The sequence below is a fragment of the Canis aureus genome, chromosome 23, assembly GCF_053574225.1.
Source record: "Canis aureus isolate CA01 chromosome 23, VMU_Caureus_v.1.0, whole genome shotgun sequence".
NCBI lineage: Eukaryota > Metazoa > Chordata > Mammalia > Carnivora > Canidae > Canis > Canis aureus.
The window spans coordinates 36375674-36402832 of NC_135633.1; the positions used below are offsets into that span (position 1 = coordinate 36375674).

Consider the following 27159-nt stretch of genomic DNA (forward strand, 5'->3'; position numbering starts at 1 on the left):
AAGGGGGAGACCACTTCATGTCTTTTCTGGGGAACTTTTTGCGGAGTTATCTAAAGTACTTGTATCTATAAATAAATTGCCTTGTGCTTATATTTTTTAACTAATCAAATGTAAGCTTTTCTTTCTCTACCTCCCACTCACCAACATAGACTGTTAAATGTGAAGAGGGCTTAAGAGATGACCCTGTTAGAGCTCCCCTCTAGAACAGGATCCTTCAAGCCTCTGCCTGAACCCTTGTGGTAACAGAGCTCACTGTATTTGTTGCAAGGCCCTGTGTTCTAGCATCTGGGAATTCTCATTGTTCTCAGGGTTTACTTTTCATTATGCCAAGATCTGCTGCCCCATAATTCCTACTCTCCCTAGTTCTGCCTTCTAGATGAATAGACTTCTTTTGTATTACGACTCTTTATGTATTTTTCTCACTTTTCAGCAAACATTTATTGAACATTTTGTGAGAGAGCTGCTATTATAGGTGCTTGGGGGTATAGCAATGAACAAAACAAAACTTTCTGTCCTCCTGGGGCTTATATTCTAGTACAAAGAAATTAATAGAATTTTGATATAATGCCTGGTGGAAGTACATGCTATGAGAAAAAATAAAGCCCTGAATAAAGGAAGGGAAAAACTATATGAACAATCATGGGGCAGAGTGTCCCTGATAGAAAGTCAAGTGCAAAGGCCTTAGGCAGAAATATGTTTAGAAATTTGGAGAAGCAGCAAGAAAGCCAGCATGACTGAAGCCTCAGGGGAAAGGGAGATTGATAGATAAAGTCAAAAGGTAGCCAGAGGCATGTGGACTACTGTAAAGCCCTGGATTTAAGTGGGAAGGGAAGCTAATAGTTTGAAGCAGAAGGTTAAATTGATACAATCTGAGTTTTAAAAAACTCACTCTGGCTGTTGAATGGAGAACAGATTATAGAAAACACAAAGTAGTAAAAGAGACAAGTTTGAAAACCATTAAAATATAGTTCGGGCAAGAAGTGATGGTGGTTTGGAGTATTACAGCAAGAGCAGAGTTGCTTTAAAAAAAAATGAAAGTGACTCAATTCAAGATTTATTTTAAGGGTAGAGTTGACAGGGTTATTTAATATATTGAATACCAGGTATGGGTAAGAAAGAAAAATCAAGGATAACTTCTAATACATTTTTGTCCTAAGCAACCAGGTGCCCTAATTTAATGAGCTAAGAAAGACTCTAGGAAAAACTGGTTTTGAAAAATAAAATTAAGAGCTATGTTTTGTATACGCTAATCTTGAAATGCCTGGTAGAAATATAACATGGAGATAACTATATTAAATATATAGTATAGGGATGGAAAATAAAACCATAGGACCAGATGTGACTATGTACGAGGAGAGGTAGCCAGAGAAATAAGGAGGTACCAACACTATGTCCTAGGGAACTGTAGGCTTTAGAGATTGTAGAAAGAAGAGGTTTGAAAACCTCTATAATGTCTTTTCCTAAATTTATATTCTTATATATCCTAACAGATTAAATTTTGAGAGCATGTTATTGAAAAACCAAAGTGGCTATTTCCTGCTAAAATACCTGATATCCTTCATGAAAATTAAATGTTAGTGGTAGATCTTGAGAATGAAGGTAGAAAAAACAAGGCAGAAATCACATTTTTTTTTTTTTTTAAACATCGGCTAAGGGATCAAATGCTCCACTCTAACAAATGTCTTATCTGATCATGTCACTGGTTTTAACTCAAAGGCATCATGAATACAAATAGCAGGAGCAAAACTAAAGCTTTTCACAATTAACTCCTCCACTCCCCACCCCCCCATACTATTCTCAACAGTTATGTTTTATTCCCGAGAAATTGTACTGAATTTATAACTAATGTCCACAATGATTTTTGTTTTTCTCAAGTTTGTGAAAACTGAGTTTTCTTTAAAAAAGTTTCAAGAGAAAGTTTCAGTAAAAGTTTTAGAAGTTGTGATTTACAATATTGAGGAATTATATCAACTAAGTTAATGAGCAGAGTAATCAGACACGACTGCCCATTGATTGGGTCACGGTGCCTTCTGTGAATGAATGGAGACTAATTTCCAAGTCTGAAAGAAAGATTTAGAAGAGAGCAATTCAATTTCATCAAATAGTTGGTGAGCTGCCAAACACTCAACTGTCAAAAATTTGGCTTCCAAGCACTCATGCAAAGTATGACACTTCTGAAGTTTGCCCTAATGGAGCCATCAGGACATGATCACTACCAATCTTGGTGGAGCTATCTGAAATGCTTGTTGCCAGTAAAATCCAGGGTAGAAATGTGTATGACAGATAATCAAGCAAATGAATATACTATTGCACTATTTAGAGCAATGAAGAAATCCATGTGATAATAAACTTAAAAGACTACTTCGTTAGTTAATGTAAATGCAGTCTCAGAGAGTTAGCTTTCTATTAAACAAATAAGAAAAACATCAATTTTATTTTAAATTTAAGAAAAAAGAAAAGACTTCTAAAAATTAAGTACCTTTTGTTCTAACATCTATATTCTTAAAGAAGAACCACACACTGCTTCAATTCACTAGAAGATCAAAGTACAAACACTTGGGAAAGAATAGAATACCAAAGAAGAAAACAGTTGATGCTTCTGAAGATGCGATCCATCAAAAAAAAAAAAAAAAAAAAAAAAGTCTAGTTTCTTTTCATGAGAGAAGAGTAGGCATGACAGGGAAAACAATAGTTTTGATCTATCTTGGTTCACGTGAGACTCTTGATTGTTTAGATAGCATACTGATTTCAGTGTGCAAAACCACAATTCAAGATAGTTTTGATGGAAGGATTGTAATTTTTTTTTTTTTTTAGGATTGTAATTTTTAACAGCCCAAGAAATTATATCATAGATATTGAAGGAGAAAGAAATGTCTTACTTATTTCTACATTCTGTTGCGCATGTGAAAGACAGTAAACTAGATGCCTGTTTAATGAATGATGCTAGTAGATTCGGCATTTTTCTTCTTAAACATCTTTCAAGCTATATATCATGTGGTATTTCTTGATGCATTTTTAATGCTTGTAGTTTTTTGTTTTTAATTTTTTAAGATTTTATTTATTTATTCATGAGAGACACACAGAGAGAGGCAGAGGGAGAAGCAGGCTACATGCAGGGAGCCCGATGTGGAACTCGATCCCGGGACTGCAGGATCACACCCTGAGCCGAAGGCAGATGCTTAACCGCTTAACCGCTGAGCCACCCAGGCGTTCCATAGTTTTTTTTTTTTTTTTTTTTTTTTTAAATTCCAGGGTACTTAACATATGGTGTTATATTCATTTTAGGTGTACAATATAGTGATTTAACAATTCTATATAGTATTCAGTTCTCATCAAGATAAGTGTACTCTTTAATACTCTTCACCTGTCTCACCCCTCTGGGTTACCTCTCCTCTGGTAACCATCTGTTTGTTTTCTATAGAAGAGTCTGTGTTTTGGTTTGTCTCCTTTTTCCCCCCCTTTGTTCATTTTCTTTGTTTCTTGAATTTCACATATGCATGACATTAGATGGTATTTGTCATTCTCTGACTGGCTTATATCATTTGTCAATATACTCTGTAGATCTATCCATGTCATTGTAAATGGCAATATCTCATTCTTTTTTATGGCTGAATAACATTATATATATAATATATATATATAATGCCTGTGTCTCTGCCTCTCTCTCTCTCTCTCTCTCTGCATCTCATCTAGGCAGAAGGAGAAGCAGGCTCCATGCAAGGAGCCCAATGCGGTACTCGATCTCGGACCGCAGGATCACACCCTGAGCCAAAGGCAGTTGCTCAACCGCTGAGTCACCCAGGCATCCCCACATCTTTTTTTTTTTAATATTTCATTTATTTATTTGAGAGAGAGAGAGAGAGAGAGAGAGAGAGAGAGAGAGAGAGATTGTGTATGTGTGTGTGTGTGTGAGAGAGAGAGAGAGCGAGAGAGAGCGCACAGGGGAGAGGGGGGAGGGAAACGGAGCAGTAGAGAGCTCTCTCTCTCTCCACTGAACAGAGAGCCTGGTACAGGGCTCCATCTCAGGACCCCGGGATCAGGACCTGTGCTGAAAGAGATGCTTAACTGACTGAGCCACCCAGGTGCCACTTACCACATCTTCTTTATTCATTCACCTTTCAATGGACACTTAAGCGGCTTCCATATCTTGGCTATTGTAAATAATGCTGCTATAAGCATAGGGGTGCATGTATCCCTACAAATAAGTGTTTTGTATTTTTTTGGTAAATGTCCAGTAGTGCAATTGCTGGATTATATGGTAGCTCTATTTTTAATTTTTTGAGGAAACTCCAGACTGTCTTCCACAGTGGTTGCACCCCACTGTGGGTTTTGCATTCCCACCAACAATGCACAGGTTCCTATTTCTCCACATCCTCACCAACACTTGCTGTTTCTTGTGTTTTTGATTTTAACCATTTTGACAGGTATGAGGTAATATCTCATACCTATGGCTTTGATTTGCTTTTCTCTGATAATGTGTGATGTTGAGAATCTTTTCATGTGTCTCTTGGCCATCTATATGTCTTCTTTGGAGAAATGTCTGTTCATGTCTTCTGCCCATTTTTAAAGTTTTTTTTTAAAATTTTTTATTTATTTATGATAGTCACAGAGAGAGAGAGAGAGAGAGAGGCAGAGACATAGGCAGAGGGAGAAGCAGGCTCCATGCACCGGGAGCCCGACGTGGGATTCGATCCCGGGTCTCCAGGATCGCGCCCTGGGCCAAAGGCGGGCGCTAAATCGCTGCGCCACCCAGGGATCCCCCATTTTTAAATTGTATTATTTGTTTTCTTGATGTTGAGCTATATTAGTTCTTTACATATTTTGGATACTAACACATTAACGGGTATGCCATTCACAAATATCTTCTCCAATTCAGTCTTTTAGTTTTGTTGAATGTTTCCTTTGCAGTGTAGGAGTTTTTTTTTTTTTTTATGTAGTCCTAATAATTTAATTTTTGCTTTTGTTTCCCTTGCCTCAGGAGACATATCTAGAAAGATGTTAGAGAAATTGCTGCTGGTGCTCTCTTCTAGGATTTTTATGGTTTCAGGTCTCACACATTTAGACTCTTATTCCATTTTGGGTTTATTTTTGTGTATGGTGTAAAAAAATGGTCCAGTTTCATTCTTTTGCACGTAGCTGTCCAATTTTTCCAACACCATTTGTTGAAGAGACTGTCTTTTTCTCATTGCATATTCTTGCCTCCTTTGTTGAATATTTACTGACCACATAATTGTGGGTTTATTTCTGAGCTCTCTATTCTGTACTATTGATCCATGTGACTTTTTTTTTTTTTTTTTTGTGACAGTACCACAGTGTTTTGATTACTACAGCTCTGTGATATAACTTGAAGTCTGGAATTGTGATACCTTCAGTTTTGTTTTTCTTTTTCAAGATTACTTTGGCTATTTGGGATCTCTTATGATTCTATAAAAATTTTAGGATTGTTTGTTCTAGTTTTGTGAAAAATGCTGCTGGTATTTTGATAGGGATTGCATTAAATCTGTGGACGGCTTTGGATAGTATAGACATTTTAGCAATATTTGTTCTTCTAATCCATGAGTATAGAATGTCTTTCTATTTCTTTGTGTTGTCTTAAATTTCTTTCATCAATGTTTTACAGTTTTCAGAGAACGGGTCTTTCATTACCTCTTTGGTTAGGTTTATTCCTAGGTATTTTATTCTTTTTGGTGCAATTATAAATGAGATTGTTTTCTTAATTTCTCCTTTGGCTGCTTCATTATTAGTGTATAGAAGTGCTATGGATTTCTGTATATTGTTTTGGTATCCTGCAACTTTACTGAATTTATTTATCAGTTCTAATAGTTTCTTGGTGGAGTCTTTAGGATTTTCTATATATGGTATCATGTCATCTGAAAATAGTGAGTGTTGTGCTTCTTCCTTACCAATTTGGATGCCTTTTACTCCTTTCTCATGTCTGACTGCTATGGGTAGGACTTCCAGTACCATGTTGAATAAAAGTGATGAGAGTGGACATCTTTGTCTTGTTCCAGATCTTGAGGGAAAATCTCTCAGTTTTTCCCCATTAAGTGAGATGTTTGCTGTACGTTTTTCATATAAAGCCTGTCTTATATTTAGGTATGTTTTCTCTGAAACTACTTTGTTGAGGGTTTTTTTTTTTTTTCTACCATGAATGGATGTTGCACTTTGTCAAATGATTTTTTTTTGAATTATTGAAATGATTGTATAATTGTTATTCTTTCTCTTATTGATGTAATATAGCATGTTAATTGATTTGCAAATATTGAACCACGCTTGCATCTTTGGAACAAATTCTACTTGATCATGGGATTTTAAAAATATCTTGTTGGATTTGATTTGTTAATATTTTGTTGAGGATTTTTGCATCTATGTTCGTCAGAGATATTGGCCTATAGTTCTCTTTTTTGTGTGTTTACCTAATTTTAATATCAGGCTAATGCTGGCCTCATTGAACAAATTTGGAAGTTTTCCTTTTTCTTTTGGAAAAGTACAAAAAGAATTGGCATTAAACCTTCTTTAAACATTTGGTAGAAGTCACTTGTGAAGCTGTCTGGTCCTGGACGTTTGTTTGTTGGGAGTTTTTTGATTACTGGTTCAATCTCTTTGCCAGTAATCAGTCTGTTGAAATTTTCTATTTCTTCCTGATTGGAAGTTCTGGTAGGTTATGTTTCTAGAAATTTGTTCATTTTCTAGGTTGTCCACTTTGTTGTAATATGATTTTTCATAATATTCTCTTACAACCTTTTGTATTTCTGTGGTGTTGATTGTTACTTTTCCTTTTTTGTTTCTTATTTTATTTGACTCTTTTTATGACTCTTATAATTTCTTTTTATGAGTCTGGCTAGAGGTTTATTGATTTTATGGATCTTTTCAAAGAACTAACTCCTGGTTTCATTGATGTGTGTGTGTGTGTGTGTGTGTATCATTTATTTCTGCTTTAATCATTATCATTTTTTTCCTTCTGATGGATTTGGGTTTTGTTCTTCTTTTCCTAACTCCTTTAGGTATAAGGTTAGGTTGTTTGACATTTTTTCTTGCTTCATAAGGTAGGCCTGTAACACTATAAACTTCCCACTTAGACCTGCTTTTGTTCCTTGTGTTTTTATTTTCATTTGTTTCCACGTACTTTTTGATTTACTCTTTGATTTCTTGGTTGACCCATTCATTGTTTAGTAGCATGCTATTTAACATTCATTATTTGTGGTCTTACCATATTTTTTTTCCTGTGGTTGATTTCTAGTTTCATTGTGTTGTGGTCAAAAAAGATACATGGTATGACTTTAATCTTTTCTAATTTCTTGAGGCTTGTTTTATAATATATGATATATTCTGAAGAATATTCCATGTGCACTTGAAAAGAATGTATATTCTGCTGTCTGGGGATGGAATAGTTTGAATATATGTAATAAATCCATCTGGCCCAGTGTGTCATTAAAAGCTGCTCTTTCCTTGATTTTCTGTCCATTGATGTAAGTGGGGTGTTACTATTGATTAGTTCCTTTATATTTGTGCTTAACTGATTTATGTATTTTGGTGCATCCATGTTGGGTGCATAAATATTTACAATTGTTATGTCTTCCGCTGGATTGCCCTGTTAATGATTATATAGACCCTTGTCTGTTGTTACAGTCTTTGTTTTATTTTATTTTATTTTTTATTTTATTTATTTATTTATTTTTTCAGTCTTTGTTTTAAAGTCAGTTTGCCTGGGGCACCTGGGTAGGTCAGTTGGTTTAACATCCACTCTTGATTTCGGCTCAGGTCATGATCTCAGGGTCCTGTTATTGAGCTCTACAGTGAGCTCTGGGCTTAGCAGGGAGTCTGCTTCCCCTTTCTTACTCTTACCCTGCTCATGTGCTCTCTCTCTCTCAAATAAATAAATAAATCTTAAAAAAAAAAGTCAATTTTGTCTAAGTATTGCTAACCAGCTTTCTTTTCATATGTATTTGCATGATAAATATTTGTCCATCCCCTCATTTTCAATCTGCATATGTCCTTAGGTCTGAAGTGAGTCTCTTATTACAGGCAGCATATAGATGCATCTTGTTTTTTTATCCATTCTGTCACCCTATACCCTTTGACTAGAGCATTTAGTCCATTTATGTTCAAAGCAATTATTGATAGGTATATACTATTGCCTATTTATTTATTTATTTGTTGTTTTGTGGATCCTTTCTGTTTCTTTCTTCCCTTCTCTCTTCTTTCTCAATGAGGTGGTTTTCTCTCTCTCTTTCTCTCTCTTTTGCATATCTTTTGCTGGCTTTTTATTTGAGGTTACTATTACTATATATATAACACTATATAACATTTACATATAGCAGTCCATCTTAAGCTAATGGTCACTTAAGTTTGAACCCATTCTTTACTCCTTTCCTCCCCATGTTTTAGGTATATGGTGTTATACTTTACGCTTCTTTTTAAAGATTTTATTTATTTATTAATGAGAGACACAGAGGAGAGAGGCAGAGACACAGGCAGAGGGAGAAGCAGGCTCCATGCAGGGAGCCCAGTGTGGGACTCGATCCCTGGTCTCTAGGATCATGCCCTGGGCCGAAGACAGGCGCTAAACCGCTGAGTCACCCAGATTGCCCCATACTTTATGCTTTTAATTTTATAAATGGTAATGCTATTTCTCATAACTGGTTTTAATTCCATTACACATAATGCTTTCTACTTTTTAATAACCAGAAAATAAATAAGCACTTTAAAAAAACAAAACAAAACTGAATTCAGTATTGCTGGTGTTAATACTGCTAAGCCTATTTCCCTTTGTGACCTCCTCATCCTTCCATTTCTACACTTTTTTTCCTTAAAAAATATGATTTTGTTATGTTCAAATACATAATATATGTATATGATAGGAAGTCCAAAAGGTACAAAGAGTATAGAGTTAAAAAGTAAGTTTTCCTCCCACACAGTTTCTCTGTTGGGGCAACCACTACTACCAGTTATGTTTCTAAATATCTTCTATATAGTACAAGCATATTGTTTATATAAGTTTTTCTTTTGCACAAAAGATAAAATGTTATGTATATTGCCTGTTCCATATCTGTTGTTTAACAACATATATAGGATTTTGCTCCTTAAGTGTTCATGTGGAGCTTCTCATATTTTTTAACAGATAATTGGCATTATATTATATGGATGTATTGTAATTGTTGTAGCCATTCTTCTTTATCATTTAGACTGTTTACATTTTTTGATACTAGAGCTGCAATTAACTGTATTTCACATATATATAAGTTCACTTATAGGATGAATTCCTAGAAATAGAATCCCTATCACAACATCAAATGATTTGGGCATTTAAAAAGCTGGATGCATTTTAAAATGGCTTTTTAAGATAATGTAGTAGTTTATATTCCACCAGCAATATGTGAATCAGCCTTATTCTCCACACCTGTCAACAGAGTCCGTTGTCACAATTTTTGAATGTGGACAGTTTGACAGGTGAAAAATGGTATCCTGTATTTTAATTTACAGTTTTTTCATTATAAGTAAGATTGACTATTGTACACAAGTATAATAGCTAGATCTATTGGAAACATTTTCTCTACTCAATAGCTTTCTTTTTTACCCTTTTAATCAACAAAATTCCTAATTTTACTCTACTTCAATTTAGCCATCTCTACCTTTATAGTTCTGTTTTCATTTATAAGTATAAAAGTTTGATTGAGTGACAATTTATTTGGGTTTAGATTATGAAGAAGGTATATGATTTTATTTTTGTAAAAACAGACACAGTTTTCCCAATATGACTTAGTAAACAATGTATCTTTTCCTCCTCATTCAAAATTCCACCTTTATCACATACTAAATTTCTTTATGTCCCTTGTCTACTTTTGGATTTTTCAGTCTTTTATTTTGATATATATTTTTAATTACTATAGTTCAATAATATGTTTTAGTATCTGGTTGGCCTGGACATACCTCATTATTTTTATTATTCTGAATTATCTTCACTATTCTTGCATAGTAATTTTTCCATATAAATTTTTGAATAAGTTTTTCTGGTTTAGATTTTTTCATTAGAATTTTTTCTTTAAATTTTTAGTATAAAACTGAAAGTTGACACTCTTAATGTTGCATCTTCCTTTCAAATAATGTATGATGTCCCCTTCTTATATACCCCCTTGTAACATTTTAAAGTTACCCTTATATAGGGATGCCTGAGTAGCTCAGCGGTTGAGCGTCTGCCTTTGACTCAGGTTCCGGTATCGAGTCCCACATTGGGCTTCCTGCATGGAGCCTTCTTCTCCCTCTGCCTATGTCTCTGCCTCTCTCTCTCTGTGTCTCTCGTGAATAAATAAATAAATAAATAAATAAATAAATAAATAAATAATTGTTAAAAAAAATAAAGTTACCCTTATATACATCTCACATGTTTATCAAAAAGTTTATTCTTAAGCATTTATCATTTTTGTTGCTACTATAAGTGGTATATCTTCTTCCACTAGATCTTTTAATTGGCTACTATATTTATTTATATATGTGGATATATTGCTGATTGATTTCTGTACATTAGTTTTATACCTAGTTATTATACTGAATTCTTTTATTGTTTTATTTATTTATTAAAAGATTTTATTTAATTATTCATGAGAGACGTGAGAGAGAGAGAGAGAGAGAGAGAGAGAGAGGCAGAGACACAGGCAGAGGGAGAAGCAGGCTCCATGCAGGGAGCCTGACATGGGACTCGATCCCAGGTCTCCAGGATCAGGCCCTGGGCTGAAAGCAGTGCTAAACCGCTGAACCACCCAGGCTCTCCTCTTTTATTGTTTTAAATAACTTCTGAATGACTTCCTTTGTCTTATCATCACAAATAAGTATATTTTTTCACTTTTTCAATTCAGAATCAAAATTATGTCAGGAACATGGGATCCCTGGGTGGCTCAGCGGTTTAGCACCTGCCTTTGGCTCAGGGAGTGATCCTGGAGTCCTGGGATCGAGTCCCACGTCAGGCTCCCAGCATGGAGCCTGCTTCTCCCTCCTCCTGTGTCTCTGTCTCTCTCTCTCTGTGTCTATTATAAACAAATAAATAAATCTTAAAAAAAAATTATGTCAGGAACAATGTAAACAATGGCTATGATAAAAGGTATATTTTTAAGAAAGTTTGCATCATTGACTATATATATATATATATATATATATAAAGTTTTATTAATTAATTTGAGGTAGAGAGAGTGAGAGAGAGAGAGAGGGAGAGAGAGCACAAGTCGGGCAGAGGGACAGAGGAAGAGGGATAAACAGATTCTCTCCTGGTCAGGAAGCCCAATGTGGGGCTTGATCCCAGGATCCTGTAATCATGACCTGAGCTGAAGGCAGACATTTAATCACCTGAGCCACCCACGCACCCTCGATAATATGTTTTTTGAACCCTTGCCTTGTCTGGACACCCTGGGCCACCAAGTCTTTTTCTCAAAACTCTGCAGTGCTTGTTTGATGTAGTGTTAGAATATTCCTTTCTCTTTTTATTTTTTTTAAGTTTATGTTCACTATGATTATCTCAAGCTTTCTTCTTTGTTACTAATTTCAGTGACATCTATTTTTTCTTACTGTATATGATATATTCATGAGTTCTATAAAGATGCTATTAGGCCCTTTATTGGATTCATCAGGTCTGCAATTTTTCTTTGCAGCTCATAGTCTGTAGTTTTATCATTTTGTCTTCCAGCACTTATTTTATTGAATTTATTTTCTTTAAGTTCTTCTATAGCATGAATCATGAGTAATTTATTTCTACTCCTTGAATTATAGTTTGAGCTATTTGTCTTATTTCTCTCTTCCTTTTATTTTCAGGTTATAAAGACCATGGTCACCTACGGGTAGCATGAGTTCAGGAGCCAGACAATTCTATTCTGTCTCTCTCACTATTTGCATAATTTCAGGCAAGTTATTGAATCTCATATCTGCATATTTAATAAAGTAGCACACTGGAATTCTTACAACAATGAAAGAGGTATATAGATATATTGTTATACACACAACACTTAGAACATATAGTAAAGTGCTATGTATGTGTAAGTGCCCAATGTACAGTAAGTGCTTAATAAATTATACTCATGATACTTCTTTTTCATTTTGATTATGGTATTTTTACAATTATTAAAATGTTCAGGATTTTGGGAAGTTCAATCAGACACTATTTGTTCTGATATAGTATATGTGACTAGTTTATTCTTTTCATTTACACCTATAAACATTTTGCTTTTCCTTCTGAGTTATGGTGGAGGATCTAGATATTTTGCGTTCTAATCACTTCAGCAGCTGAGGCAACAACTGAGGAAGGAATTGTGGGAGGGCTCAGTGAAGGCTGTAGTCAAGTCTGCCATTTTTCTTAGAACACCCAAATCCTGCTATCTCTGAAATCCTTGTCCTACACCAGGGTACATCTTCTTGGGTAGTTTCTCTCATTCAAGGTGTGGTTACAGAACCATAACTTCCATCAGAGAATACCAGCATTACTGGTAACTTCCCTCACTTTAAGGTCCTCCTAACAGCAAGTTTCAAATTTGAACTACTCTGGGGCAGCCTGGGTGGCTCAGCAGTTTAGCGCTATCTTCGTTCGGTCCAGGGCATGATTCTGGGGACCCAGAATGGAGTCCCACGTCGGGTTCCCTGCATGGAGCCTGCTTCTCCCTCTGCCTGTGTCTCTGCCTCTCTCTCTCTCACATGAATTAATAAAGAAATAAAATCTTTAAAAAAATTTTTGAACTACTCTGTAAAGAGGTAAAGCCACGCTCAATGTACTCTTTCTAGATTTACCTGTATCTGTGAGATGTCTCAGGATTTTGTCAGTTACCAACCTAATTTCAGGAGGGGAAATGGGGAATGGGGTAGCATCTGAGCTTTTCTAACTTCTCTTAAACTGTGTGTGCCTTTTGTCACAGTTTTTTAAGAGTATCATATTAAGCTGTGCTTCATTCCTTCTTTCATCACTTTTAGAAAAAAATCTTGACGTTGTTAGTGATTTCTCTTTTGTGTTGTTCATTTTGTGAGTTATTGGGGGAGAGAATTTCTGTGAGCAGATAAGACTACTCTGTTTTCATAACCTAGAAACTGTTTCTTCAGTAGTACATATATCCTGCTTCATGGAAAACTTTGCCTATAGAACTTATTATTATTAATTATTATTATTATTTTGAAGTATAATTAGCATACAATATTATATTAATTTCAGGTGTACAATATGATGACTTAAAATAATGGGCATTATTTTTATTTATATCTGATACTTCTATGCTCAGTCTTTCCTTATATATGTAGGATTCACTTTCATATCTATGTTAGCTGGGCAACATGTGCTCCTGACAAAGTCCATCCTGTTTCTAATTATTCCATTTATCATCTATCTGCCTTTAGGTCACTTATAATGGACACAAGTGAGAAAAGGATGGCTAACATGAGGAATAGTTAAATTACTATCAAGAATGATATCAATAGGTCTGGATTCTAGGCTCAGTCTAACAGTCTTATATTTAATAGTTACAATTAGAGATATCTAGGTGGTTCAGCAGTTGAGTATCTGCCTTTGGCTCAGGGCATGATCCCCGAATTCAGGATTGAGTTCCGCATCAGGCTCCCTGCAGGGAGCCTGCTTCTCCCTCTGCCTGTCTCTCTCTCTCTCTCTCTCTCATGAATAAATAAAATGTTTTAAAAATAAATATAAATTTATAAATTTACATCAAAAATCAATTATTCTAAAATAGAATGTAATATATACATAATAGCCAGTAATTCATATAAAAGATCTACATATGTAAATATGTAATTTGGATAGAACCAACAAAAAGGGTCTTAAAAACAAAGCTAACACAATTTTGCATTATATTAGATAAGCAAAGTATGGAGCTCATATATAAAACTCTATTCACTGTGGTCTGTACTTATAATCATATAAAGGGATCTTTCTATGTAATTCTGTATATTGTTATTTAGGTGGGATATTGCCAACCTTGAGAAAATTCACAGGATGGAAACAGTAGAGTAGAGGTCTGAAAATCATGATGTATCAGGAATGGTTGATAAATTAGAGTTTCTTAGTCTAAAGGAGAGAGGCCTAAATGTAGACTTGACAGTGTCCTACAAATGAATGAAGGGCTGTCCTTTGAAGAGTTGTCCATTGCAGCTGGAGAGGCAGGAATGAGATTAATAGATAATTTCAAAGGAATTCCAGCTTTTGGCTCAATTTTGGGCAGGAGAGAATCAGTGAATGGGGCAGTCTCCCAAGTGAATGGCTGTCACCAGTGTTGGAAAGCTGTTTCTTCCCAGTGCATCGAAGCAGAAATTGAAATCTTTGTAAAAACCTGTGTCTATATTTACCTGGTGGTACTATAATAATTATTATGTATATGTACATTCCACCACTATACTGGGACCACTACCTCCCTTGAGGGCACACCATGCTTCTATCTCCAACTTGTAGTTGCATAAGTAAAAGGCATTTGTTACTATTTTGCTAAATACATAATTGAATGTGTACCTTTTGAGAGATTAGAATATTTGACACTTAAAAGTTCTTGCACATCAACATTATTATGATTTTAAAAAACTGGTAGGTACCACTCTCCATTTATTCAAATGAGTGGATATATGAAAGATAATTTTCCCATATGATTCAGTTGCTCATGAATATTTAGCAAATATTTTTGGGTTCCCAGGAAGCAACTATTGAAGTTTTTCTTCCTAAGATTAATGGCCTATACTGAACAAACTGTATATACTTTCTTCATTCATGACTATAGGGACTGACTTACCTAGATAAATATGCTTCATTTGTTTCCTTTTTATTTTCACCTTTTCCTTTTCCTAACTGCCCTCTTTTTAGCCTTGACTCTAATTCTCAAATTTTCTTAAGATTTTTTTTTTGTACAAATTTCCAACTTTCAGTGGATTCTTGGTAGGATCTCGTAACTGGCTAACCCATAACATATTTCATGTTTACAAATCTCTAAGTTGGCATTTTTTAATGGAGTTTAAATGCAGTGATTTTATCTTTCCTGTAACTTTTCTATTGAGGGATAAAGGGCCCAATGTCTCTAGTTGCAACTGAATTATGCTCAGAGACAAAGTCTGTGTGGTACAGGCTTTTGACTGACAGCACATAGCACCTGGAGTCATAGTTCATGAAAGAAAAATACCACAATTTTTAATTTCATTGGATCTCAATGTTCTGTAGGAGGAAAAGAAATTAATGTATGCTGGTTGATGAATTTGGGCACCAAAATGGATTTAGTTAGGGGATTGCAATGAATTTAGCATGAAGCTGGTCCTAGCCAAAAGAGGACTGTGTTATTTTAGTCTAGATAAATGACTGTATTTTAAGAAGATATTTGGGAGAAAAGCCAAAACTTCTTTATTTATTGACATTCTTTTGATTTAGCACTTTGAACTGCTTGGCTTAACAAATGTTTTTGAAATAAAATATTTATTGAGTGAATGGATGATTACTTTCTGCATGTGTTTGCTTCTTAAAAAAAGTAAAGAAGAAAGAAGAACACTTTAAAATTTTGGGGCCCTAACACGTACCTGGAATCTCATTAAATTCTCACAATAACCAAGGTAGCTGCCTAATATTCCCATTTAACAATTAGGTAAAGGAAGGGTTTCAACTAAGGTGCTGTTCAAATCCTAATAAAATGCTTTGCTGCTGCTCATAAAATAGATTTATGGTCATAGTATTTAAAAAGGCAACACATTTTCTTTTAAGACTTTAAAAAGTGCTATATAGGTAAATATTTACCTCAGCAAATATTTACAGCTAGGTAAATAGGGTTTGCTGTGTGAATTATAGAACTTTTGAATGTCAAAAAAGTCAAAGCTACATCTACTGTAATGCATTTTTGAAATCTGAAGTTTTCTTGGTAAAATAATTTTGACTTTAAAGATTTGTTAAGGACCTGTTAATCATAAATACCGTTAAAAATTATGACCTAGCTCTAAACAGCAAAAAGTAAACTAAGAAAAGAAACAATAGCCACATGTTAACCTCAAAGAGCAAATGAGAAGAGTGGCATCATTCTTTAATTTCCAAAAGGATTTAGCAAATGTAATCAACTGTTTTACCCTCCTATAACATTAGCATGTATACAACAGAGAGATTACAATGGCCTTATCTGTAGTTTGTTTTTTCATAAATAAATAATTTGCTAGAAGATTTCTGGGGAGAGCTTTTTTACAGATATCATTATAAAGATTGACTAAATACTAGCTCAGAGAAAAAGCCTCCCAATCCACAAGGATATGTCTTTTATCCATAAATAATCAGAGACTAACCATGTACATATTCAAGAAATTCTGTAGAAGGTACCTGGGAACAAGGTGAACTCATCAAATGTGTTGTTCTTTGTCCAATTAAAAAAAGAAGCCTTGTTCTTTTGGGGGAGAGAGAGTGGTGATTGAGGTACAATATATCTCCAAGAAGACTAGTTCTCTGGCTTAACACAAATAGGCATTTTCTCTTTGACTCTGAATATTATATTTCAATAAGAGGTTTCACTACACATGCAGTCAAGTAAATGCCTTTGTGTACTCAAGGGAACAATTTGGTAATTCAAAAGGACTGAAAAATTTCAGCACTAAAAGGAAAATGTTGTGTTTTGAGACCTCATGACAAACAGCTGAATTTGCCATTTGTGCTTATTAAGTATCATTGTTAAACAGAATGGTCCTTCAGCACAGATAGGTCTACCTGCCATTTAGAACTCAGAGCCCAGGACATGGGACTAAATTAAGAGTAAACTCTGCCTTGCTTTCAGAAACACACTTGCATATGCATTAAAAAATGAATAAACATTATAATTTACCCCATGGTAAGAAAGAGGGGAATGTATGGTATCCCTTGATGCAGTTCATGGTTGGATGCCAGTAAGCAAAGTAGTTGCATAAATTGTGTGCTCAGTTTTCACCCAGGGGTCTGGTGAACTGCTTGGATATGAACAGCTGAATTGTGGACATCTGAAAACTTTGCTATCCTAAACACTTTTGAGTTATCATGGTAAGGTGATAGCAGTCCAGCTTGTTAGAGAACACCATCATCAAAGCTATTCATGGACATAGGGAATTAAAACAAAATGGTTTTAGTACTGGCAATCTCTGTATTATGTGTAGGGGCGATGCATTTAATTCTCAACTAAAATCTTAGTTCATTCAAATGTTCATGGAGTACTTCTCTTTTGCTCAATAACTGTAGCTCTAGGCCTATATGCCAAAATTCAGGTTGTAGAATAATTTACCAAGTAACCATCTCCGAAAACTGTCAGAGGAGTTCCTCACATCAACTCTGAGGAAGTTCACTCTAGCCAGATTAGTGTCAGAGAGAGAAAAGACAAGAGTTGATGGAGGAACAAGGACAGATTAGAAAAAAAAAATGAGTATGCAAATAGAGACAAGTCATAAACTTCATTCAAATGAGATCTCTGAAATTTTCTGTCTGTAATACCAGATGTATGCCATATTAATATTTAATCAAGCTGCATAGTAAACCTGTCAAGTAGGCTATTAAGAAAAATTAAAATAAAAATCCTCAATAATTTAGAAACTGGTTTTTGATTAGCGAGCCTTTAAGCAAAGTGCTAGATGCTTCAAATACTCTTTCATCCCAATCTCTTGAACAGATAGTTACAGTAAAGTTTGAAAAAAAGGGGTCCAATGCAAGGGTTTTTTACTCCTGGCAATAAAATCATTCATCTTAGACCTTGGCCATTTCTTTTTCTGCTTGCCATACCACAGTGATTGATGGTCATGATCTGTCTTGGACTCTCCTTCATCTCCCCAATTCCTTCCACTTACTGCTCAGAATTTGGTCACAGACTAAATCTAGGGCTTGCATTTTCTTTTTCAGTGTTCATTAAATGCTTCCAACTTGCACAGGTCTGGGCAGAAATCATAAACTCAGTGTTTTAAGTGTTAGAATTAGCAGCTCATTCATCCCCTTAACTTAGGTTGACCCATGTTTAAGAAATTGTACAGAGTCCAGCTTCCCCAGGGAAGATGCATGTGGAGATGCATGCATAAGAGAATACTGAAATGGAATTTAGTATTAAACTTATTTAATACTAAATTTATTTATTTAAATTTAGAGAATACTGAAATGGAATTAGGGACAAAATGGAATTTTGTCCCTGGAGGAGAGGGAGATAATAGGGGGCAAGAAATGCTGTGGCAAGAAATTTAGATTTTTACCTAGTGGCAATGAAAGACCACTAGAGACTTCTGAACAGGGCTAAGCAATGAAGAGAGCTGTGATTTTTGCAAGATTTATCTAGGTATAAGCAAGGAGGGAGGAATTGGCAATGGAGTCTATTGCAGTAGATCAGACAAGATATAATGAAGATATGGACACCACAATAATGGCAGTGGAGATTTTAAAAAGACCAGTTGTGTTGGAGGTAACGCCCAAAGAATATGATGACTGATATAATAAAAGCCGTAGTCAAGAGAGAAGAATCAAAATAAAATTAAACTAAGCTTTTTAATTTGGTGACTGGGATAACCTTTAACTTAACTAGAGAGGCCAGAAGCAAGAAAAGATTGCACTGGTGAAGGGTATGTGGTAGAAGTTAGTATAAAGGGGACATCATGGGGTCACTTCTCAACATGCTTAAAGCTACTTCTGCACATGGAGCCTACTGAAATGTTAGCCCATACTAGGAAAACTAAGGAAAAATACATACATATAAACATATATGCCCATTTTCATAAAAGAGATTCATGCGCCACATCATAACTCGGACACTGTTAGAAATAAATTCATACAGAGCCAGAGAGAACATAGCTGCATATATAATACACGTGCATGTATGTACGCTAATGGCAATATATTTTGTGTGTGTATATGCATATGCATGCAGAAATCTGAGTTAACACACAAAAATATTTATATAGGCTCCATCTGGAATTGCTGAATATTAAGAAATTTTAATTAACTCTTAATTTGTTAAGTCAACAAATAATAGTAAAAACCAAGATTGTAAAAACACTGGAAGAGGCCCTTTTAAAGCATTGGGATGAGTATGTGCTTTGCTTTTTAAAATTCAAATGTTAGTCAATTATGATAATAAAAAGAGTAAAAGTAGTATAAACATGTATTTAAAATTTACAATTATTATTCTGAGAATAACCTTATAAATTAGATATTCAGATTATATCTGTTTTGCAGATGAGGAAGTTTGAGGTACAAGGAGATTAAGACACCTGTTCTGGGACCCACAGCTACTTAAGCCTGAAGTACCTTACCACTACATATGTGGATTTTCTTTTTTTTTTTTTTTTTTAAATTTTTATTTATTTATGATAGTCACACACAGATAGAGAGAGAGAGGCAGAGACACAGGCAGAGGGAGAAGCAGGCTTCATGCACCGGGAGCCCGACGTGGGATTCGATCCCGGGTCTCCAGGATCGCGCCCTGGGCCAAAGGCAGGCGCCAAACCGCTGCGCCACCCAGGGATCCCCATATGTGGATTTTCTAATGACTGAGGTATACACATTATAAATAGCCATTAATATAATGACTTTTATAGTTAGAGTATTTTATACTTATTTTTTCTTCTTATACAAAGATAAGAGTTATAATCTTCACTGCATTTTCACTCTGTACGATTATAGACCTATATAACTGTAACATACAGATAGGTGTGTGTGTGTGTGTGTGTGTGTGCATGTGAAAAAAATAAAATATGTTTAAAAATATTTTTTAAATAATAACTACAGAAATATTTTTGCTAGATGGACTTTATCACTCTTGGTTTGAATAAAGTGGCTTAAAAAAGCCACAAGCAAGTCTACTTTTGGGTATTAAACAAAGTTATGATCTTAACATTTTCAGTTTTAGAACTTGGCCTTAAACTAGTTGTATAATCCTTAAGCACTAACAACATCTTAAAAGAAGACATCTCTTTTCTTATATAGGTTAAGGCTTTCTTGGCTCAGGCCACAGAAACAAGTATGCACATGTTTAATTATACAGCTTCTTAGAAATTATGACTTAGAGTGTTCTTGGGAAAGTCACTAGAAAAGACTTTTATTGTAAGCCAATTTCCTGGGAAACCACATGCCCACTTCAGATTTTCTTCCTTGCGTATTTTTGGTTGCTTGGCAAATTTAAATGAATTTGCCTAATCACTACTTCCTATAATGATTATCCATTTTTTTCCCTAAACTGTCCACAAACAGACACCCCAGCTGCTTGCAATGACCAAATCCATTTTACATATTAGGAAAAGACATTCTAAATTATTAGTGCATATTACCCAAATATTCATTACTGAAATACATAGCTATAAATCACCAGCCAGATAATTCTGGTTGAATATTGGGAAGATCAGCACTGCTATAGAGACAGAATCACGTATTAAAGGTCATTTCAGAATTAATACTTTGTACAATTATGGAATAAACATAAGGGTATGGAATTAGAAAACTATACATTTAGCTATATCACAAATTATTTTTCAAGGATCCCTTAACACTGTATTTATATAACCAGAAAAAAAAAATAAACAAAACCAAAAACAACTCTAAAACAAAAATAGTTGGGCATTAAGACTATCTATAAAATAGATTTTTATTTATTTTTTTTAAAGATTTTATTTATTTATTCATGAGAGGCACAGAGAGAGAGAGAGAGAGAGAGAGAGAGGCAGAGACACAGGCAGAGGGAGAAGCAGGCTCCATGCCAGGAGCCTGATGTGGGACTCCATCCCTGATCTCCAGGATCACGCCCTGGGCTGAAGGTGGCGATAAACCGCTGAGCCACCCGGGCTGCCCAGATTCTTATTTTTTATTATAACTGTTCAAAACAGTTAATGTAGCCATATTCACCATTTTTATATTAAATATTCTTGATGAATCTTTAATATAAAGTGAGAAAGTCAGTATTCAGGTATTTCTCCAATTCCAGATACTTGACAAAATATAGGATAAATTCCGAATATTACCTTGACAGGGATTTCAGACAGATATGTTCCAATTATGCCTACTGGATCTCCTTTCCAAATGCATCATAGTCCTTTCAACACGTTTAAAAGTGAATTCCTACTCTTCTCCCCACAGGGTCTCCTCCCCAGTCTTTCTAATCTCATAGATGGCACCCTAATCCATTCAATTGCTTCATTAGAAAACTGGGCCTCATCCTTAGACACACCCCACATCTACAGCAATAAGTGGAATCAATCCTATTTCCAATATATAGCTCAACTCTATCCATTTTTCTTAACTTTCTCCAAGTAACTCCTACCTGATCTCTGTTTCCATTCATGCCCCTTCAATGCATTTTCTTCACAGGAGCCATATGATCTTCTGAAAATGGCTAATTTGATCATGTCACTCCTAGGGTGGAAATTTTGCAGTAATTTCTTGCTGCACTTGAAATAAAATCAGCAAGGCTTTGCATAATCTGACCTCACTTACCTTGACAATATCATTTTATGTCATTCATTATCTTATTATTAAACATCAGTCACAACTTTTTTAATTTGGTGACTGGGATAACCTTTAACTCTTCCAGTTCCTGGAAGGTATCAAGATCTTTGTCAGGGCCTTTATACATACATTCCTTTATGTCTGTCTGGATGCTCTCCTTCACTTTTTATCTGGCTAACTTCTATTTTTCTTTTTCTTTCAAGGTTTAGCTGATGTGGCAATTTTTTTTTCTTTTTCTTTTTTAAGATTTTATTTATTTATTCATGAGACACACACACACAGAGAGAGAGAGAGAGAGAGAGGCAGAAGCAGGCTCCATCCATGTAGGGAGCCTGACATGGGACTCAATCCCAGGTCTCCAGGATCACGCCCTGGACCGAAGGTGGCGCTAAACTGCTGAGCAACCCAGGCTGCTCCTGAAGTGGCACTTTCTTAAAGAAGTCTTTTTATGACTCTCTATTTGTTTGGCCACTTTATAATCTTTAACATTCATTCTAGCATGTTTCCCAATTTACATTATATGTATTTTCTAGAAAGGGCTCTCCTCTCCTTGAACAAGAACCATTTCTACTTTTTTTTCATGAATCTCCACTGTTAGCCTCTGTGCCAGGAACATAATAAATGCCTAATATTTTTTGAATCACTGAAGGACTACATTGATGAACACCTCAAGCTAGCTCTGTATTATACACATATCATTGAGGCTAGTTAGCCCAGTTGGCTAGAGAGTTGATGCTGATTATAGAGAATGCCCATGTGCTCAACAAGCATAGATAAAGACCTGTGGGCATGTGTTAAAATTTTAAATGTACTGGAACATTTTGTCTCTTTTGGTTAAGATAAACCATGACACATGCTCCATCACAGAATTGATTTGATTTTGCCTTGCATTAAAGCAGTTGACTTTATGTCTTTCTCTCCCATGAGAACTTTCTGATTCTTCCAGCAGAATCACATCTGATTCATCTTCATCCTCCCTGTTGTATGAGTGTTTCCATGGTGTGAGCTCAATATTGGTAGAAATTTATTTTAAATATATCATCATTTGAAAGCAAAGAATTATAAGGTGCCAAGTGATGTTAACATTGCAAAGTATCATCTTATTTAGTGTAGAATCTAATTTAATTATTCAGTTTACTGATTCAGCACTCCCTGTGTCTAAGGCACTGGGAAAGGCATTAGGAATTTAAACGATGACTAATTAACATCTCTTCTTTTCTCATGTGTCAATAACTTTATATAGAAAAATAAATCCCTATTAGTGACCCCTCCATGGTGACAGTACAGAAATGTATGATTGAATCAACATAATCCCAATGGGACACCCCTCTATAGGGATCTGTTGGAGCCTGCTTCCTGGGATATGAGGTTAGTTCTAATAATAGTTTCCTGATTCTTCATGTCTCAGTAGACCAAACCTATTATTCCTATGCCATGCACTTTTGGGTTATTGCCTAGGTATTCTTGGTGGATTATGCTTACTTGTCCCCACTTCCCCTTTTTTCTGTCATAGGGCAATTCCTATCCTACTCTTTGCTCAAAGGAGAAAACAGTTCAGACTGAACTAAACCAGCCAGAGGGGGCCCTAGTTTCAAAGATAAAGGTCCCCAAAATCTATTCTTGATTAAATTAAGGAGTTTTGGCTATGGATTCCCCAGAACCTTGAAGTGCTCTGCTGAGCAGCTGGAGGTCATCAAGTGACTCAGCTAGCAGGAGGCCTGTTAATGGACGTTAATAATTTGCTGAGTGCTTCAAAGTGGTATTTGCTTTAGGGCTGTGCTGAATAATTGCTGCTAATTGAATTGTAGAAATACCTACTTGTTATTTATAAATAGTACATTTTTTTTAATAGAAACAATGTGATGCTCAAATTGTTTATCTTTAAAGCACCTTGTACATATGATTTTAGTAAATGTGTAGAGGTTAGAAAGCCTCTTCTTTCATACTTCCAGACATTGTGGTATGCAAGTACTGTATTTTTTCCAGATTTAATTATGTGATTTTAATGCATTTGAATTTAGCCCATGAGGCATATTTGTATATTTTCATTACATTACCAAGCAATTGTAGCAAGAGCTGAAACTATTTGTAGTAAACAATACTACAAATAACATGTATATATATAGGTAATATTTATTTGGCACTCAGTTTGGGCCAGTCACTCTTCTAAATGTTTTATGTGAATAGGCTCATCTAATCCTCACATTTCTAGGGGCAAATGCTATTAGTATCTGCATTATGTAGATGAGAAAATTAAGGCTTAGAGAGGTTAAGCAATTTGATCACAGTCAAACAGCTGGTGAGCCATAGAGGAGGGGTTTCTAACCTAGCACGTTGGCTTTGGAGGTTACACTTCTAATGAGTAAGATTTAGTTAAATATTTAATTTTCATAAACCCCATGGATAGGGTTTATCTGTATTTGGGTAGTATCTGGGACAGATCCCCATTGATCTCCATTTAATAATGAGGGGATTGGTCCAACCACTATCGCTCAGCTGGTAAGCGGCTGAACCAAGCTTTTAAACTCTGTCCTAACTCTTGGATCTGAGATCTTAAATACTACCCATTACTGCCTTCCAGAGAAGGCACTGTACCTTATTTCCTTTTTAATCTCATACAACCTTAGAAATTAAGTAGATTTTAAGAGAAAGAAAAATGATTTACTCAATATAGTAACTATCCAGTCATAATCTTCTAAAAGTATTTAAAAATACTGTTAAGCCAATTATTGGATTTTTCTAAAATATTTGAAATACTGTTAAGCTAATATTAAATGTCATCATTCTAAAGAGCCGAGCTCAAATGACTATTTTAAAAATTAGTCTACTAATTCATCTCACTGTTCATGTGATTCCCCAGGGTAAGCACAATTACCTCACTGTTCATGTGATTCCCCAGGGTAAGCACAATTACCTCACAATTTGTGAGCATTTTAAAAAAAAATAAATTTTAACTTATTCTGACTATTGTAAGTATAAAATGTTATGTATTACTTGTTGGGTGTGACACACAAGACCATTACAAATCGAAACAAATCACAACAGTAGTATCAAAATATAATAACTGTTATTTCAGGATAAACTGGTTTAATTATTATCATTCATATTACTGTTTCACTAAATGAGGAGTTACCATTTATATCTTAAAAATTAGAATTTATATGCCAGTGAGGTTATGATGATACAATAAGATTAAAAATTTATAGAAAAATACAAATGGTTTATATTTATAAGAACATTGCTTATAAGGATTCCTAAATAAATCTGCCCTTTCTTTCTCTGAGTTTGTATTTAGAGTATTGATTTCCTTGACCTTCTGTATAAACCCCTATTGCACGATTTCAAATCTCTAGGTAAGCACCGAATGTCACAGCATAAAAGAAGAGAATAGATCATAGGTGTATTATGGCATACATTTTAGCCAAATGGTTTGTCACAGGCGTCTTATGGTGAGTTACTTATTATTTTTTTTATTATTTTTTACCTTTAGGCCCTTTGAACAGTTTGATTTCCACAACAGTCTCCAAAATGGGTCGTCTTCTACGAACGTACAGTCGCACGATAGACCCTGCTTCTTTGAGGGCTTCCACCGCTTTACTGTGGGAAACCTCTGACACATCAACCTCGTTCACCCGCAAGATACAATCATTGACCCTGAAAGAAAGGAAAAGAGGTAAAAGTTAGGGGTGGCTAGGAAGCTTTCTTAAAGAATATTATCATTGGTAGCTAACCTTAAGAAGTGGGGTAGCAAAGAGCATAAGCAATTTTAAAATGTTTCTATTTGGAGGAAACTATTCAAGTGAACTCCCCAGCCTTCCCAGCCTTTCCAAATGGACTGCATTACTGGTCAGGCCCCATCTGATACTCCAGTCCCCTGGGACGGTGAGCATCTGCACAGGTTGCAGTTAGAAGGACATATTTTAAGGCCTCTATCAGTTACATCATTATTTTGATTGGTTTTAACTGGTTTGACTGAGGGTTATGATTGCAGTGGTTCTCAGAATTTTCTATGGATTATACAGACATACCAAATGTAATCTTATAGATTAATTTTTCTTGAATTTTTAATTTGCTACTTAAAAAGGTAATATATAGTCATTTTAGAAAATCTGAAAAATGTAACAATGTAGAAAGAAGAAAAAATATACATGATCCAATCATCTAAAATAAACCAGTTAGCTTTCTGGTAAACTCTCTTCCTGTGTTTTTTTTCTCCCCACCCCCTGCCCCCACTCAAATTCATCTTACAATATTATAGATGCCAAAGTTCAGATTTCACAAAATTCAAAGAAAATCTCAGATAATCTTTGCCTTAAGTATTTACTTTGAAAGCTAAGAATTATGGTAACTAAACGCTCCTTTTGGGCATTTTCTCTTGGGAAGGAATAATTTGACTTTTCTATAAAACTGCCTAGGTAATTTGTATTTATGTAGCTATAGACTTCAAATCTCTTTTAGATTCATGATCATTAGTAAAAAATTTAATAATGGTTAAACATACAAGGCTTGAGACTGAAAGATATCCTTCCTTCACTATGAATATGCACTCTAGTATTTCCCATTTCAATTTACTGTGTTGCTTAGAGTAAAAAATAAGGGATTAACCTTGCTTAACTTCCTTGTCCCACCACCACATTCACATCTACCTGCCAAGTATATCTGCAACCTATCCACATTTTTTTTACATGTAAACATATATTTTTAAATTTTTTCTGTATAATTTTTTTATTGGAGTTTGATTTGCCAACATATAGTATAACACCTAGTGCCCATCCTGTCAAGTGCCCTCCTTAGTGCCATCACCCAGTCACTCCATCTCCCCACCCACCTCCCTTTCCACTATCACTTGTTCATTTCCCAGACTTAGGAGTCTCTCATATTTTGTCACCCTCTCTGATATTTCCCACTCATTTTCTCTCATTTCCCTTATAATCCCTTTCACTATTTTTTATATTCCCCGAATGAGTGAAACCATATAATGTTTGTCCTCTTCCAATTGACTTACTTCATTCAGCATAATACCCTCCATTTCCTACCCACATTTCTTAATCTGCACTGCTGCCCCCTGGTTGAAGTCAATATCATCTCTCACCTGGATTATTTCTACAGCTTCTACCTATTCCCCCTGGATTCTCTCTTGCCAACTTTTAATGCATTCTCCACACAGTGGCCAGGGTAAAGTGAATATGATTGGTTGCTTATTCACCTTCCATTCCCCATTTCCTTTATCCCAACAGTGCCTGCTTTGCTCAGGACATCCATTCCTTAGCAAATATTTGTTAAATGAATGAAATAATAAGCCTAAATTCAATTACTAGGCCTTCTATTTCCTAAGTTTGTAAACACTGATAATTAGCCTCTTAGCCTCTATGTTCACATCTACAAATAGATATAATAGTAATATCTACAATAAAGACTTACTTATGGGGAAGATTAAATGAGATTATGTACATGTAAATCTTTAGCAAAGAGTCTGGTATGTAATGAGCACCTAATAAATGGTTATTGGTAGCACTGAAAAATTTGATTTGTATTATTTTAGCTATTATATCCTTTCCATAATCTTGTGAATAAGACATTATCCACATTACAGAAATGAGGATTGTTTCAAGTGCTCAAGTTCTTTGTCTAAAGCTGTTAGCAATTTGGGTAGAGATTAGATATGATTTTAGGTCTTCCAATTTCAAAAGTTGGGCTCTCTCCTCTTAGGATCATGTATATCTAAATGTGGCAAACAG

At 35.0% G+C, this 27159-nt stretch overlaps 2 protein-coding genes and 1 long non-coding RNA gene across 34 annotated transcripts in view; 2 read left to right on the top strand and 1 right to left on the bottom strand.

Annotated features, from left to right (window-relative positions):
- LOC144295486 (uncharacterized) overlaps nt 1-11888 on the top strand; it is a 29551-nt gene extending 17663 nt beyond the window's left edge. Inside the window, exon 3 of the long non-coding RNA XR_013362626.1 lies at nt 11800-11888. This is a non-coding gene — a long non-coding RNA (uncharacterized LOC144295486). The remainder of the gene's footprint in view (nt 1-11799) is intronic.
- Nucleotides 1-27159, bottom strand: part of DLG2 (discs large MAGUK scaffold protein 2) — a 1979996-nt gene that overhangs the window by 525039 nt on the left and 1427798 nt on the right. For all 30 annotated transcript variants that reach the window (XM_077867259.1, XM_077867261.1, XM_077867262.1 and 27 more), the window contains one exon: nt 24906-25075. In XM_077867259.1, coding sequence (XP_077723385.1) covers nt 24906-25075 — 170 coding nt within the window. The remainder of the gene's footprint in view (nt 1-24905; nt 25076-27159) is intronic.
- LOC144294995 (uncharacterized) overlaps nt 22663-27159 on the top strand; it is a 61971-nt gene continuing 57474 nt past the window's right edge. For 2 of the 3 annotated variants that reach the window (XR_013362336.1, XM_077867292.1), the window contains exons 1-2: nt 22663-22789; nt 24912-25094. The gene's annotated coding sequence lies outside the window, so the exon portion shown is untranslated. Of the gene's footprint in view, nt 22790-24910; nt 25095-27159 lie in introns of those variants that run through there. The other variant, XM_077867293.1, reaches the window with a different exon arrangement.